General features: G+C 36.2%; 2 protein-coding genes across 11 annotated transcripts in view; one reads left to right on the top strand and one right to left on the bottom strand.

The window, feature by feature from the left end:
- Positions 1 to 14,956, bottom strand: part of ANKRD28 (ankyrin repeat domain 28) — a 207,393-nt gene that overhangs the window by 36,811 nt on the left and 155,626 nt on the right. The window lies entirely within an intron of this gene.
- LOC306647274 (acetyl-CoA acetyltransferase, mitochondrial) lies at positions 7,763 to 9,181 on the top strand. Its single transcript, XM_079116482.1, has one exon. It carries the CDS (start codon positions 7,786 to 7,788, stop codon positions 8,983 to 8,985), a length of 1,200 nt encoding a protein of 399 aa, XP_078972608.1. The 5' UTR covers positions 7,763 to 7,785; the 3' UTR covers positions 8,986 to 9,181.

Here is a 14,956-nt window from a genome sequence, read left to right as displayed (position 1 = left end):
TTTTTTGATTAAGCAACTACAAAGACAATATAATTCCTTACATCTCATATGATTATAATGGAAGGAAATTAGAAAAAAAGAAAACCCATGGAGATTGAACAATACACTTTAAATGATGAATGGGTGACAGAAGAAATCAGGGGAGAAATTTAAAAATTCTTAGAATCAAATGAGAATAGTGATAAAATATGCCAGAGCCTCTGGTATACTAAGAAGGTAGTTCTAAGAGGAGAGTTTACAGTTATGAGTGTCTACACATAAGGAAATCATAGAGATCTCAAATAAACTTAATGCATCTCAAGGCCTTGAAAATAAGAACAAACCAATTCAAAAATTAGTAGAAGGAAAGCAATAAGATCAGAGCCAAAACAAACAAACAAACAAACAAAATCAATGAACTTGAGAATAAAAAAAATACAAAGCATCAATGAAATAAAGAGCTGATGCTTTGGAAAAAGATTTTAAAAACTGATATGCCCTTAGCCAAAGAGAGAGAAGACCCAAATTAATAAAATTAGAGATGAAAAAGGAAAAACCACCCCAGACATCACAGAAATCCAGAGGATCATTAGGGACTATTTTGAAAACTATACTTCAATGAACTGGAAAACCTAGATGAAATGAATATATTCTAGACACATATGAACTGCCAAAAGTGAATCAAGCCTAAACAGATAAATAAGTAGCAACAAAACAGATGAATAAAAAGCCTTCCAACAAAGAAAAGCTCAGGGCCAGATGGATTTTTAGCTGAATTCTACTAGTGCTTTAAAGAACAACTAATGCCAATGTTCTTCAAATTACTCCATGAAATTTCAAATTCATTCTATGAAACCAAAACCAGATAAAAACACTTCAAGGAAAGAGAGCTACAGATCCATTATCCTGGATGAATTTAGATACAAAAATTCTTAATAAAATATTAGCAAATTATATTCAGCAACATATTAAGAACATTGTACATCATGACCAAGTTGGTTTTATCCCAAGGATGGATTAACACATGCAAATCAATAAAAATATTTCACCATGTAAACAGAATTAAGGACAAAAACCATAGTCATCTCAACAGATGCAGAGAGAACCTTCAACAAAATCAGTACCCATTCATGATAAAAACCTTGAAGAAACTAGGAACCTACCTCAACAACATAAAGGATATATATGACAAACCCGAAACTAACATCAGGGGAATGGGGAAAAACAGGAAGCATTTCCTTTAAAATCTAGAACGAGAAGACAATGTCCACTCTCATCACTCACTCCTATTTAACAAAATACTAAAAATTCTAATCAGAGCAATTAGGAAAGAGAAATTAATAAAAAGGATAAAAATAAAAAAGGAAGAAGTAAAAGTATCACTTTTTGCAGATGATATGATCCTATAAGTAGAAGATCCAAAAATCCTCACTAGAAGACTGTGAAGAGTTAATAAACAAATTCAGCAAAGTAGCAGGTTACAAAATCAACATATAAAAATCAACAGTTTCCTATACACCAATAATGAATTTGTTGAGAAGGGAAAAAAAAAAAAATCCCTTTCACAAGAGCCTAAAACAAAACAAAACAAAACAAAACAAAAACACCTCTAGGAATAAAACTAACCAAGGAGATAAAAAATCTCTATATAAAACAGTGAAAAAAGAAAGTGAAGAAGACACAAGATGGAAAGACCTCCCATGTTCTTGGATAGGCAGAATTAATAATAATACCTAAAACAGCACACAGATTCAAAGCAGTCCCCATCAAAATACCAACAAGATCCTTTACAGAACTAGAAAAAACAGTTCTCAAACAGTTCTGTTTTCATTTGGAAAAATAAAAGATACAGAGGAGCCAAAACAAAGCTAAGCCAAAAAAGCAATGCTGGAGGCATCACAATAACTGACTTCAAATTATACTACAGTGCGGTAGTAACAAAAACTTTACGGTACTGACAGTCATCTGATTGTTGACGAAGGTGCCAAAAACGTATAATGGAAAAAAGATAGCCTTTTAAAGAAAGGGTACAGGAAAGAGTGAGAATAAATCCTTCTTTTTCACACTGCACAAAAGTCAACACAAACTGGATCAAGGACCTAAGAATTAGACCAAAAACTATGTAACTCCTTGAAGAAAATGGAGGGTTGATGTGCTCGCTTCGGCAGCACATATACTAAAATTGGAACGATACAGAGAAGATTAGCATGGCCCCTGCGCAAGGATGACACGCAAATTCGTGAAGCGTTCCATATTTTTATGCCAACCAAGAATCTTATACCCAGCAAAACTTACCTTCAAATTTGACGATGAAATAAAATCCTTCCATGATAAACAAAAGCTAAAAGAATTTACAAAAAGAAAGCCAGCATTACAGAACATTCTCAGCAAAATATTCCATGAGGAAGAGATGAAAAACAAAGAAGCAAATCAGCAAAGGGAGGAATTATCCTAAAGGAATAGTCAAATAAAGGAGGAAACAAGTTGTGTCAAACAAATAAATAAATAAAATTTAAAAAATGAACCAAATGACCGGGAAACCTAATCATATCTCAATAATAACCCTGAATGTTAATGGCCTGAATTCATCAATCAAAAGACATAGACTGGCAGATTGGATTAAAAAGAAAGATCCAACAATATGTTGCCTACAAGAGACTCACCTCATAGAAAAAGATACCCATAGACTAAAGGTGAAAGGATGGGGAAAAACATACCATGCACATGGACTCAGCAAAAAAGCTGGAGTATCCATCCTCATTTCAGATAATGTGGACTTCAAGCCAAAGTTAGTCAGAAGGGATAAAGAAGGTCATTTCATACTGCTTAAGGGAAGCATAAATCAGCAAGATATAACAATCATAAACATCTATGCCCCAAACAGTGGCTCATCCATGTATGTCAAACAAATCCTTCTCAATTTCAGAAACCAAACAGACCATAACACAATAATACTAGGTGATTTTAACACGCCTCTCTCACCACTGGACAGATCTTCCAGACAAAAATTGAACAAAGAAACCATAGATCTCAATAACACAATCAATAATTTAGACTTAACGGACATTTATAGAATATACCATCCAACCAAGAGCGAATACACTTTCTTCTCAGCAGCACATGGATCCTTCTCTAAAACAGACCATATATTATGCCACAAAGCTAATGTTAGCAAATACAAGAAGATAGAGACACTACCATGTATTCTATCAGATCATAATGGACTGAAGTTAGAAATAAATGAAAGAGTAAAACACAGAAACTAGTCCAACATCTGGAGATTAAACAATATGCTATTATATGATGAATGGATAACAGAAGATATTAGGAAGGAAATTAAAAAATTCTTAGAGGTAAATGAGAACAAAGAAACATCATATCAAAATCTCTGGGACACTATGAAAGCAGTACTTAGAGGGAAATTTATTTCATGGAGTGCATTTAATAAAAGAAGTAAAACTCAACAAATAAACGACCGAACACTACAGCTCAAAGCCCTAGAAAAAGAAGAACAGACCAGCACCAAAAGTAGTAGAAGACAGGAAATAGTTAAAACTCAGAGCTGAAATCAATGAAATTGAAACAAAAGAAACAATACAAAAAATTGACAAAATAGTTGGTTCTTCGAAAAAATAAACAAAATTGATAAACCTTTAGCCACACTAACAAAGAGAAGAAGAGAGAAAACCCAAATCACTAAAATTCGGAATGAACAAGGAAATATCACAACAGACAGGATTGAAATACAAAACATAATTAGAAGCTATTTTGAAAATCTATACTCCAACAAAATAGAAAAATTTCGAAGACATCAACAGGTTTCTAGAGACATATAAATTGCCTAAACTGAACGAGGAGGACATACACAATTTAAATAGACCGATTTCAAGTACTGAAATAGAAGAAATCATCAAAAGCCTACCAACAAAGAAAAGTCCGGGACCAGATGGGTTCTCAGCCGAGTTCTACAAAACCTTTAAAGAAGAGCTCATTCCAATACTTCTCAAAGTATTCCATAAAATAGAAGAGGAGGGAACCCTCCCAAACTCATTCTATAAAGCCAATATCACACTGATACCTAAATCAGACAGAGACTCATCAAGGAAAGAAAATTTCAGACCAACATCCTTAATGAACATCGACGCAAAAATTCTCAACAAAATTTTAGCAAATCGCATACAAAAACATATTAAAAAGATAGTGCACCATGATCAAGTGGGTTTCATCCCAGGAATGCAAGGTTGGTTCAACATCAGGAAATCAATAAACGTAATTCACCATATCAATAGACTTAAAGTCAAGAATCACATGATTATTTCAATAGATGCAGAAAAAGCATTTGATAAAATACAGCACCCCTTCATGCTCAAAACACTAGAAAAAATAGGGATAGTGGGAACATTCCTTAATATTGTAAAGGCCATTTATGCTAAGCCCATGGCTTAATATCATTCTAAATGGTGAAAAACTGAAAGCATTCCCCCTAAAAACTGGAACAAGGCAGGGATGCCCTCCTTCACCACTTCTATTCAACATCGTTCTTGAGACTCTAGCCAGAGTAATTAGACAAACCAAAGAAATTAAAGGGATACGAATTGGAAAAGAAGAACTCAAACTATCCCTGTTCGCTGATGACATGATTATATATTTAGAGGAACCTGGAAATTCCACCAGAAAACTCTTAGAACTCATAAGTGAATTCAGTAAAGTAGCAGGTTACAAGATCAATGCTCATAAATCCAAAGCATTTTTATACATAAGTGATGAATCTTCAGAAAGAGAAATTAGGAAAACTACCCCATTCACAGTAACCTCAAAAAAAAAATAAAATACTTGGGAATCAATCTCACAAAAGAGGTGAAAGACCTCTACAATGAGAACTATACAACACTAAAGAAAGAAATTAAAGAACACCTTAGAAGATGGAAAGATCTTCCATGTTCTTGGATAGGAAGAATTAATATTGTCAAAATGGCCATACTACCTAAAGTGCTATACAAATTCAATGCAATTCCAATTAAAATCCCAATGACATACCTTACAGAAATAGAGCAAGCAATTATGAAATTCATCTGGAAGAATAAGAAACCCAGAATAGCTAAAGCAATCCTTAGCAGGAAGAGTGAAAGAGGGGGTATTGCAATACCAGATCTTCAACTCTACTACAAAGCAATAGTAACAAAAACAGCATGGTATTGGTACCAAAATAGAAAGGTAGATCAATGGTACAGAATAGAGGACACGGACACAAACCCAAATAAATACAATTTTTTCATACTAGACAAAGGTGCCAAAAATATGCAATGGAGAAAAGATAGCCTCTTCAACAAATGGTGCTGGGAGAATTGGAAATCCATATGCAACAGAATGAAACTAAACCCATATCTCTCACCATGCACGAAACTCAACTCAAAATGGATTAAGGACCTTGGAATCAGACCAGAGACCCTTCATCTGATAGAAGAAAAAGTAGGTCCAGATCTTCAACATGTCGGCTTAGGACCAGACTTCCTCAACAGGACTCCCATAGCACAAGAAATAAAAGCAAGAATCAATAACTGGGATCGATTCCAACTAAAAAGCTTTCTCTCAGCAAAGGAAACTATCAGCAATGCGAAGAAAGAGCCTACAGAGTGAGAGAATATCTTTGCCAATCATACTTCAGATAGAGCACTAATCTCCAGAATCTATAAAGAACTCAAAAAACTCTACTCCAAGAATTCAAATAATCCAGTCGACAAATGGGCTAAGGAAATGAATAGACACTTCGCAGAAGAAGATCTACAAGCAATCAACAATCATATGGAAAAATGTTCAACATCTCTAGTAATAAGAGAAATGCAAATCAAAACCACCCTAAGATTCCATCTCACCCCAATTAGAATGGCGATTATCAAGAATACGAGCAACAACAGGTGTTGGCGAGGATGTGGGGAGAAAGGTACACTCATCCATTGCTGGCAGGGCTGCAAATTAGTGCAGCCACTCTGGAAAGCAGTGTGGAGATTCCTTAGAAAACTTGGAATGGACCCTCCATTTGACCCAGCTATCCCACTCCTTGGCCTATACCCAAAGGACTTAAAATCAGCATACTACAGAGATACAGCCACATCAATGTTCATAGCTGCTCAATTCACAATAGCCAGACTGTGGAACCAACCTAGATGCCCTTCAATTGATGAGTGGATAAAGAAACTGTGGTATATATATATACAATGGAATATTATTCAGCCATAAAGAATGATAAAATTATGGCATTTGCAGGTAAATGGATGAAATTGGAGAATATCATGCTAAGTGAGATAAGCCAATCTCAAAAAGCCAAAGGACGAATGATATCGCTAATAAGTGGATGATGACACATAATGGGGGGGAGGGAAGGGTTAGTGTTAGGGTTAGAGTTAGGGTTAGGGAGGGGGGCAAGTATGGAGGAAGGAAGCACTGTATAGAGGGAAAAGAGGGGTGGGAGGGGTGGGGGGAAGGGAAAAAATAACAGAATGAATCAAACAACATTGCTCTACGTAAATTTATGATTACACAAATGGTATGCCTTTACACCATGTACAAACAGAGAAACATGTATCCCATTCGTTTACAATAAAATAAAAAATTAAAAAAAAAAAAAAAATGGAGGGTCGACATTCCAACATACAGGAGGAGGCAACCACTTTTTCAATGGATCCCTATAAGCTCAGGAAATAATGCCCAGAATGGGATAGTATCGAATTAAAAAGCTTCTGAACAGCAAAGGAAACAAGAATGTGAAGAGAATCTATGGAATGAGAGAGAATCTTTGCTAGCTACTCTTCTGACAGAGGATTAATACCCAGAATGTATGAAGAACTTAAAAAACTTAACACTCCCCAAAACAAATTAACTCTATTGATAAATAGGCAAATGAACTAAATAGACACTTCTCAAAAGAAGAAATACTAATGGCCAACAAATACATGAAAAAATGTTTAACATCACTAGCAATTAGGGAAATGCAAATTAAAACTACACTGTAATTTCATCTCACTCCAGTTAGAATGGTAGTCATCAAGATTACAAGCAATGATAAAATGTTAGAGAGGATGTGGAGAAACACCGTTGGTGGAACTGACTATAAATTAGTACAGCCACTATAGAAATCAATATGGATGTTTCTTAAAACATTAGGAGTGGAACCAAGTGACTCAGCTATATCATTCCTTGGTATTTATCCTACAATATTAAAGTCATCAAACTATAGTGATATGTGCATGCCCATGTTTATAGCAGCACAATACATAATATAGAACCAGCTTACGTAGGTCTCGATGAATGAATGAAAGAAAAATGGAGTTTTGTTCAGTCATAAAGAAGAATGAGGCCCTTGAAAGCTTTCCTTGCTGTTTGTCTGACCATTTTCTGTGTTGGCTGCAATTCTGCACTGCAGCGTCCGTGGGCGCAGCCCTCTGCTTCAGAGGCTGATGCAGTTGCAAGGAATCAGCCCATTTGCATGCTTATGGAATCAAAGGACAAAGGAAAAATGATGTAGAGAAGGAAAGGACAAATGAGGCTGAGGAAGGAGGAGCTCAAGTTTGAGGCCAGGTCTGAACAAACATAGCTTAATAAGAAGAAGTAGCATTTATTGTGTTAACATGAAATTTAAATCTAATATTTGTGGAACTCCTGCCTGAAGCATTTCAAAGGATTTGAAGGTCACTGCCAGTGCCAAGGAATCTTTCTCCCCTGAACCTTGGGGATAACTTGCTTATTTTTATGTCATTCTGGTAGTTCTTACCAAATTCGGTCCAAGGATATGTACAGGAAGTAAGATACATGGAGCGAAGTTATGTATCAAAACCAACTTTGAACGAAGTGGTTATAGTAAGTGCTACAAGAACACCCATTGGATCCTTCCTCAGCAGCCTTTCCTCACTGCCAGCCACTAAACTTGGTTCCATTGCAATTCAGGGAGCCATCGAAAAGGCAGGAATTCCAAAAGAAGTAGTGAAAGAAGCATACATGGGTAATGTTCTACAAGGAGGTGAAGGACAGGCCCCTACGAGGCAAGCAGTATTGGGTGCAGGTCTACCTGTATCTACTCCATGCACCACTGTAAACAAGGTTTGTGCTTCAAGAATGAAAGCCATCATGATGGCCTCTCAAAATCTCATGTGTGGACATCAGGATGTGATGGTGGCAGGTGGGATGGAGAGCATGTCCAATGTTCCGTATGTAATGAACAGAGGAGCAACACCATATGGTGGGGTAAAGTTTGAAGATTTGATTGTAAAAGATGGACTGACTGATGTCTACAATAAAATTCATATGGGTAACTGTGCTGAGAATACTGCAAAGAAGCCGAATATTGCACGTGATGAACAGGATACTTATGCTATTAACTCTTATACCAGAAGTAAAGCTGCATGGGAAGCTGGAAAATTTGGAAATGAAGTTATTCCTGTCACAATTACAGTAAAAGGTAAACCAGATGTAGTTGTGAAAGAAGATGAAGAATATAAACGTGTGGATTTTAGTAAAGTTCCAAAGCTGAAGACAGTTTTCCAAAAAGAAAATGGTACAGTAACAGCTGCCAATGCCAGCACACTGAATGATGGAGCAGCTGCTGTGGTTCTCATGACTGCAGATGCAGCCCAGAGGCTCAATGTGAAACCACTGGCAAGAATAGCAGCATTTGCTGATGCTGCTGTAGACCCTATTGATTTTCCAGTTGCACCTGCATATGCCGTTCCTAAGGTTCTTAAAGATGCAGGATTGAAAAAAGAAGACATCACAATGTGGGAAGTAAATGAAGCCTTTAGTCTGGTTGTACTAGCAAACATTAAAATGCTGGAGATTGATCCCCAAAAAGTGAATATCAATGGAGGTGCTGTTTCTCTGGGACATCCTATTTGGATGTCTGGAGCCAGGATTGTTGTTCATTTGGCTCACGCCTTGAAGCAAGGAGAATATGGTCTTGCCAGTATTTGCAATGGAGGAGGAGGTGCTTCTGCCATGCTGATTCAGAAGTTGTAGACATCCTCTGCTATTTAAGCAGACACCCTGTATTCACCAGAAAGCCTGCTGAAATCAGTGCAACTCTGTTGGGTCAGCTTATACCGAAAATAAGCTATTTCATTTTTTATTCTTTTCTATTCTATTTTCTAGGAAATAAGAAAAATAATCACATCCTGAAAACTTTGGAAATTATAATAAAATTTTTCCTTTGCTTTAAAAAAAAAAAAAAGAAGAATGAAATTATGTCATTTGCTGGAAAATGAACAGAACTTGAGAACATTAAGAGAAATAAGCTAAATTTACAGTCAAGGGTTGAACATTTTCTTTGATATGTGGACGCTAGAGAGAAAAAAAGGGAAAGAAAGGTAGGGATTGGATCTCATTAAAATTGAAGGGAGATCAGTAGAATAGAAGCAAGGGGCCAAAGGGAGGGGAAAGGAAATACTGGAGAACGATACTGTCCAAATTTTTATGTTGTGTGCATGTACGAAAATTTAACAATGAATTCTATCGTTATAACCATAAAATGCATCAATAAAAAACATGGGAAAAAAAGAAACTCTAAAGCAACACAATTGACAATTCAGTATCACATATATAAATTTGATTATGTAATTATATAAACTCTATGACATACTTTATATATTCATTTATATATGAGGACCATCTTTTCACTGCTAACCCTTATTTCTTTAGTGACAAATTGCCTAAAACTCTTTAGAATTATTTTGGAATTTTTATTCATTATAATACCTTCATGTTTTTCCATTAAAGTGGGATTTTGATTATGTACAGCTAAAACTTTTTAGGAATCAAGGATGATGAATAAGGAAGATGATTAAAATACGTATCATTATGATAAAAAAAACTAAGCCCAATTCTGGCTCTAAAGTAACAAGACTGTTATTTTTCAGTTTCATAAAATAGCTCTGAGGCAGTTTCAGGAACAAGAAATGTTTCAGGCCACGTCTAAGTGGTTTGTGGGCTTCCTATGTGCCCAATTCAGAGTACAGTTGCTCACTAAAATGTAGAAAAGGCATGCTGGTCTGCAGAGTAGTTTCATTACTTTACAGGAACAAACAGTTCACCAGAAGGCATTACACAACAAAACAAAATATAATCTTTGACTATATCTCTTTAATCATGTTTTTTGCAAATGTGAGTGAGAAAACAGTTCTCCCTTAATGAGATCTGAGTATAAGGCAGATTCTATCAGTAGAACAAACTATTTTAAGATAACTCACTGATATGTGAGTACTGAAGAAAAGATTTATTTAAGAAAAGCAAAACAAGTTCTTGTTTATTTTCTAAAACAGGGGAGAGCTAGGCACAGTGGCACAACCCTGTAATCCAAGCAACCTGGGAGGCTGAGGCAGGAGAATGGCAAGTTCAGGGTCAGCCTCAGCAACTCAGACCCTGTCTCAAAAATGAAAGAGAGGTGGGGATGTAGCTCAATGGTCCTGGGTTCAATCCCCAATATTCAAAACAAATAAACGCCAAAACAAAAACAAAAACAAAAAAAACCTCAAAGAGGTAGGAGAGTATGTCCCAATGCATTACTTACATTTTTCAAGTTTACATCAAGTTTTCAAGTTTGAAATAATTTATTACGTGCAGTTCTTAATGAATCACATTTCTTTAATTTGTAGCACTCACACTACCACAGATGATAGACCTCATGCTACAAAACGAAGCACTAAGTGATTAATATTAATAAAATTCATTTCATTGATAATGTTTTTAGATTTCACTAAGCAATATGAATATTCATAACTATGTTATTAGATATGCTGGATAGACATTGTCTTGTCTTTTAATAGGTGAAAAAATTACTAATATTTGGGAAAATTAAATGACTTGCCCCAAATTTTTGGTAGAATAAAGTAAAGCAAGAAATAGACCTCTGTTCTTATAACATTCACCCATTTTTTTCTTTGTATGTTCCCATAAAGCTTCAGTACTGTGGTTAATAAGTAACAGATAAAAGTTAACCTGAGTGGTTTGTAAAACAAACCTTAAGTAAAAAATTACTTGATATTAAAAACTTGGACTTCAATTTCGAATTTTGGTACAAGTTTGAACTGGCTCAAGGTGTGTCCCATGGCTGGTCAGTCCTGGCTAAGGACTACTCCACTCAGACAAAGGGGACATGGCACTGTTACTCCCAGAGGAGTTCCTTCCTCTCTCTCTACTCTTCCTTCCCATAATGGTGTGTAACAGTGGCTGAAGTTACAACTAAACAGTTAATTTAAAATAGTTATCCCTCAAAGAAAAATTATAACATTCTAGCTAGTATATTAAACCCATTCAAATCTCACATGGCTTATGAGTTTTGTCAGGCTATTATCTTCATTTTACAAAGTAGGCATAGAGGTTAAAAAAACTATCTAATGGTCCACAGTAAGCAGCAGAACGAGTACAGTGTTTTCTTATAAACATATACAAAATGAGTACAAGTTTTGTTGATAGAAATTATATAAAAATCAAAATATTTTTTCTATATAACATTACTAAAAAAAATTTAAGGACAGATTTTGGCAATAAAATATCACATACTTAGGAATAAATCTAAGGATTATAAAACCTTTACACAAAAACAACTGCATGATTCCACTTAAGTAAAGTTTAAAAACAGACAAACAATGGTGTTAAGACCTCCAAATATGATTCCATTTCATAAGACTGGCTATAGTCTGAATGTTCATATTTACTCCCCTGTTCATACACTGAAATCTCAACCTGTCATGGTGTACGCAGCTCCCCAAAAACTCCTGTTAATGCAGGAATAAAAAGGGGAAATGATTAAATTACAAGATCTATACTCAGTCCATCCTTTGAATGGGCTGACTAGGTGGTAACTGTGGGCAGGTGTGGTGTGACTGGAGGGAGTGAGTCATGCCCTCCAAACTTGCATCTTCCCTGCAGCCCCTTCCCCTTCTCCTTTCCTCTCTGCTTCCTGACCTTGCTAAAGGCTGAGTAGCTTTCCTCTGCTAGGTCCTCCCCCACAAGTGCCACCTTGCCTTGGGCCCAGAGATAAAAAGTTGGGCATCTATGGACTGAGCCCTCTGAAATCATGAGCCCCAAATAAACTTTTTCTCCTTGAAGTTTTTTTGTTGGGCATTTTGGTCACAGGGACACAAAAGTTAACAAAAACAAACCCCAAGGTGATGATATTAGGAGATGGAGCCCTTAAGATGTGATCATGTTGCCCACTTGAATGAGATTAGTGACCTTATAATAGGTCTGAGGGTCTGAGCGGGTTCTTTCACAGTCTTCCCTCACGGAGAATATAGCAAGAATAAGGTGGTCAATGAGAAAGTGGGCCCTAGCCAGACACTGAATCTACCATCACCATGACCCTGGATTTCCCAGGCTCCAGAACTGTAAGAATAAATTCTGTTGTATATAAGACACCCACAATTGATGGTATTTTGTTACAACAACCTGAATGGACTGAGACAGAAAATTGGTACTGAGAAGTGGGGTATACAGTAACAAATACCTAAAAATATGGAAAGGGCCATGGAGCTGGAAATTAGAAGCTAGAAGCTTGTATCACATATATTATATTCCACAGAAATAACCACATATAATAATATAATATAGAAAAGGCTAGAGAAAAGTATATGTCGCAAGGTATGGTGACACAACTGTATTCCCAGCAACTCAGGAGGCTAAGACAGGAGGAATGCAAGTTTGAGGTCAACCTCAGCAACTTAGTGGCACTGTAAACAACTTAGTTAAGACCCTGTCTCAAAATTTAAAAAAATAAAAATAAGAAAAGTAAAGGGCTGGGGATAAGGCTCAGTGGCTAAACACCCCTCAGTTTAATCCCCAGTATAAAAAAAGAAAAACAAAGCATATTCAAGGCTTTTAACACTGATAACATGAAATGATCTATGACACACATATAAATATAAGTGTTAATGATGGTTATCTGAGAGTTGGCACAAGGAAGGTTTATTCCTTATGTATAATATAATCAAGAAAATATTTCCTCAACATTTCCCTTGTCTTTTGCACATTACACATAGGTATGGGGGAAACCCTCACCATTCTTGCTCAAGGCCAGTTTTACTTCTTTTCAACTGCATTTCTAATATTTAATATGCTTACTATGTTTCTAAGAGGAATAATACTTTTTTGTTGTTGGATTCTAATGCAATGTGAAAGTAAGACACTTCAGAGGATTTGTGAAGTCACAATTTTCTACAAAGAACACAAGCATCAGGATGATGAGTGACTAACAGAATAATTAGAATGGATCAGAAACAATTTCATGTACTTTTCCAATACTTAGTGAAAGTGAGGACAGAGGAATATAAGGCATAAGAGAAGTGTAATTACTGTATGTCCCATCTGAATAGTAAAATACCAATGTCAGAGCACTGAAAATTCCAAAGAGCTTGGTGTGGTGGCACACGCCTGTAATCCAAGCAGTTCAGAAGGCTAAAGCCCTAAGCAATTTAGCAAGGCCCTGTCTCAAAACAAAACAAAACAAACAAACAAACAAACAAACAAAAAATATATATATAAAGGGCTGGGAATGTGGCTCAGTGGTTAAGCAACCCTGGGATCCATACCTGATACAACAACAGCAACGACACCCAAAGAACATATAAACAACTTTTCCTGGTATGATTTGAAGGCAGAAGTAGGATGCTGACAGGGGAGTATTAGAAAATAAAGTGTGGTAAATGCCTATATTCCCAGCAGTTTGGGAGGCCGAGGCCCTAGGCAACGTGGTGAGACCTTGTATCAAAATAAAAAATAAGGGCTGGGAATGTGGTTCAGTGTTAAGCACCCTTCAGTTCAATGACAAACATTACTGAATAACAGTAATTATGTTTTCTGGTGCTTGGGATTGAAACCATTGCTGTTCAGCATGCACTATACCACTGAGCTACATCCCCTCAGTTAATAGTAATTTGAAGGCATGAGAAATTTTTTCTTTTAGAAATAGTCCACTCGTTTTGGCAGAAGTATGAATTAATTATGCCAGATTCTCTCATTACACAAACTATTCCTCAGGATTAAATCCTTATAGTTTAGAAAAATAAATCAACCCTTTCAGGTCACTAAATAAGCTTCCCCAAATAACTTATTAAAAGGGATGTCTCTGGTACCACAGAAAACTATGGTTTAAACCAGGCACAGTGGCACACACCTGCAATCCCAGCTACTCAGGAGGCTGAGGCAGGAGGATCACAAGTCTGAGGACAGCCTGGGCAACTTAGGAAGATCTTACCTCAAAATTAAAAAATAAAAAGGACTGGGACTATAGCTCAGTAGGAGAGAACTCATGGATGAAGCTCTGGTACTCAAAAAAAGGGGGAGCCGGGTGGGGTGGCATACACTTATAATCCCAGCGGCTTGGGAGGTTCAGGCAGGAGGATCACAAGTTCAAAGCCAGCGTTAGCCAAAGCAAGGCTCTAAGAACTCAGTGACACCCTATCTCTAAAATAAAAATAAAATATAAGGCTGGGGATATGGCTTAGTGATTGTGCCTCTGAGTTTAATCCCTGGTACCAAAAAAACAAAACAAAACAAAAAACAGTGGGGTAGGGGTAGGAAAACAAAACAAAACAAAACAAAAACCCAACCTGGGCTTGTACTTTCCAAAAGATTCTTAAAATATATCAATAAATCAGTAAATTATGACTTTAGACAGGCCCTCTGGAGTTCTGAAACTTTATAGATATGAATCAGATGCTTCGCGTTTCTTTTATACATACCATCTCATTTAGTTTTGTCTACAACTCTTGAGTGAGCTCCATTTTAATTTTGGAGATGATGAAACTTGCTTAGTATTAATTACCTGGCTCAGCCTCAAACATATTCAATATGGTTATCCCATATTTGAGTCTTTCTGATCCTGAAAGTTCATGCTCTTTTATTGTATCATGCTGCTGTAACATACACACTGACAATGAATGTTTAAATAATTAAAGTTACTAGCCTATGTGCTCACAACAGTTTATATTAGACA

This window comes from Sciurus vulgaris (assembly GCF_902686455.1).
Source record: "Sciurus vulgaris genome assembly, chromosome: 16".
Classification (NCBI taxonomy): Eukaryota; Metazoa; Chordata; class Mammalia; order Rodentia; family Sciuridae; genus Sciurus; species Sciurus vulgaris.
Note: the sequence above shows the minus strand (reverse complement) of the source record. Positions and strands in the feature narration are given on the sequence as shown.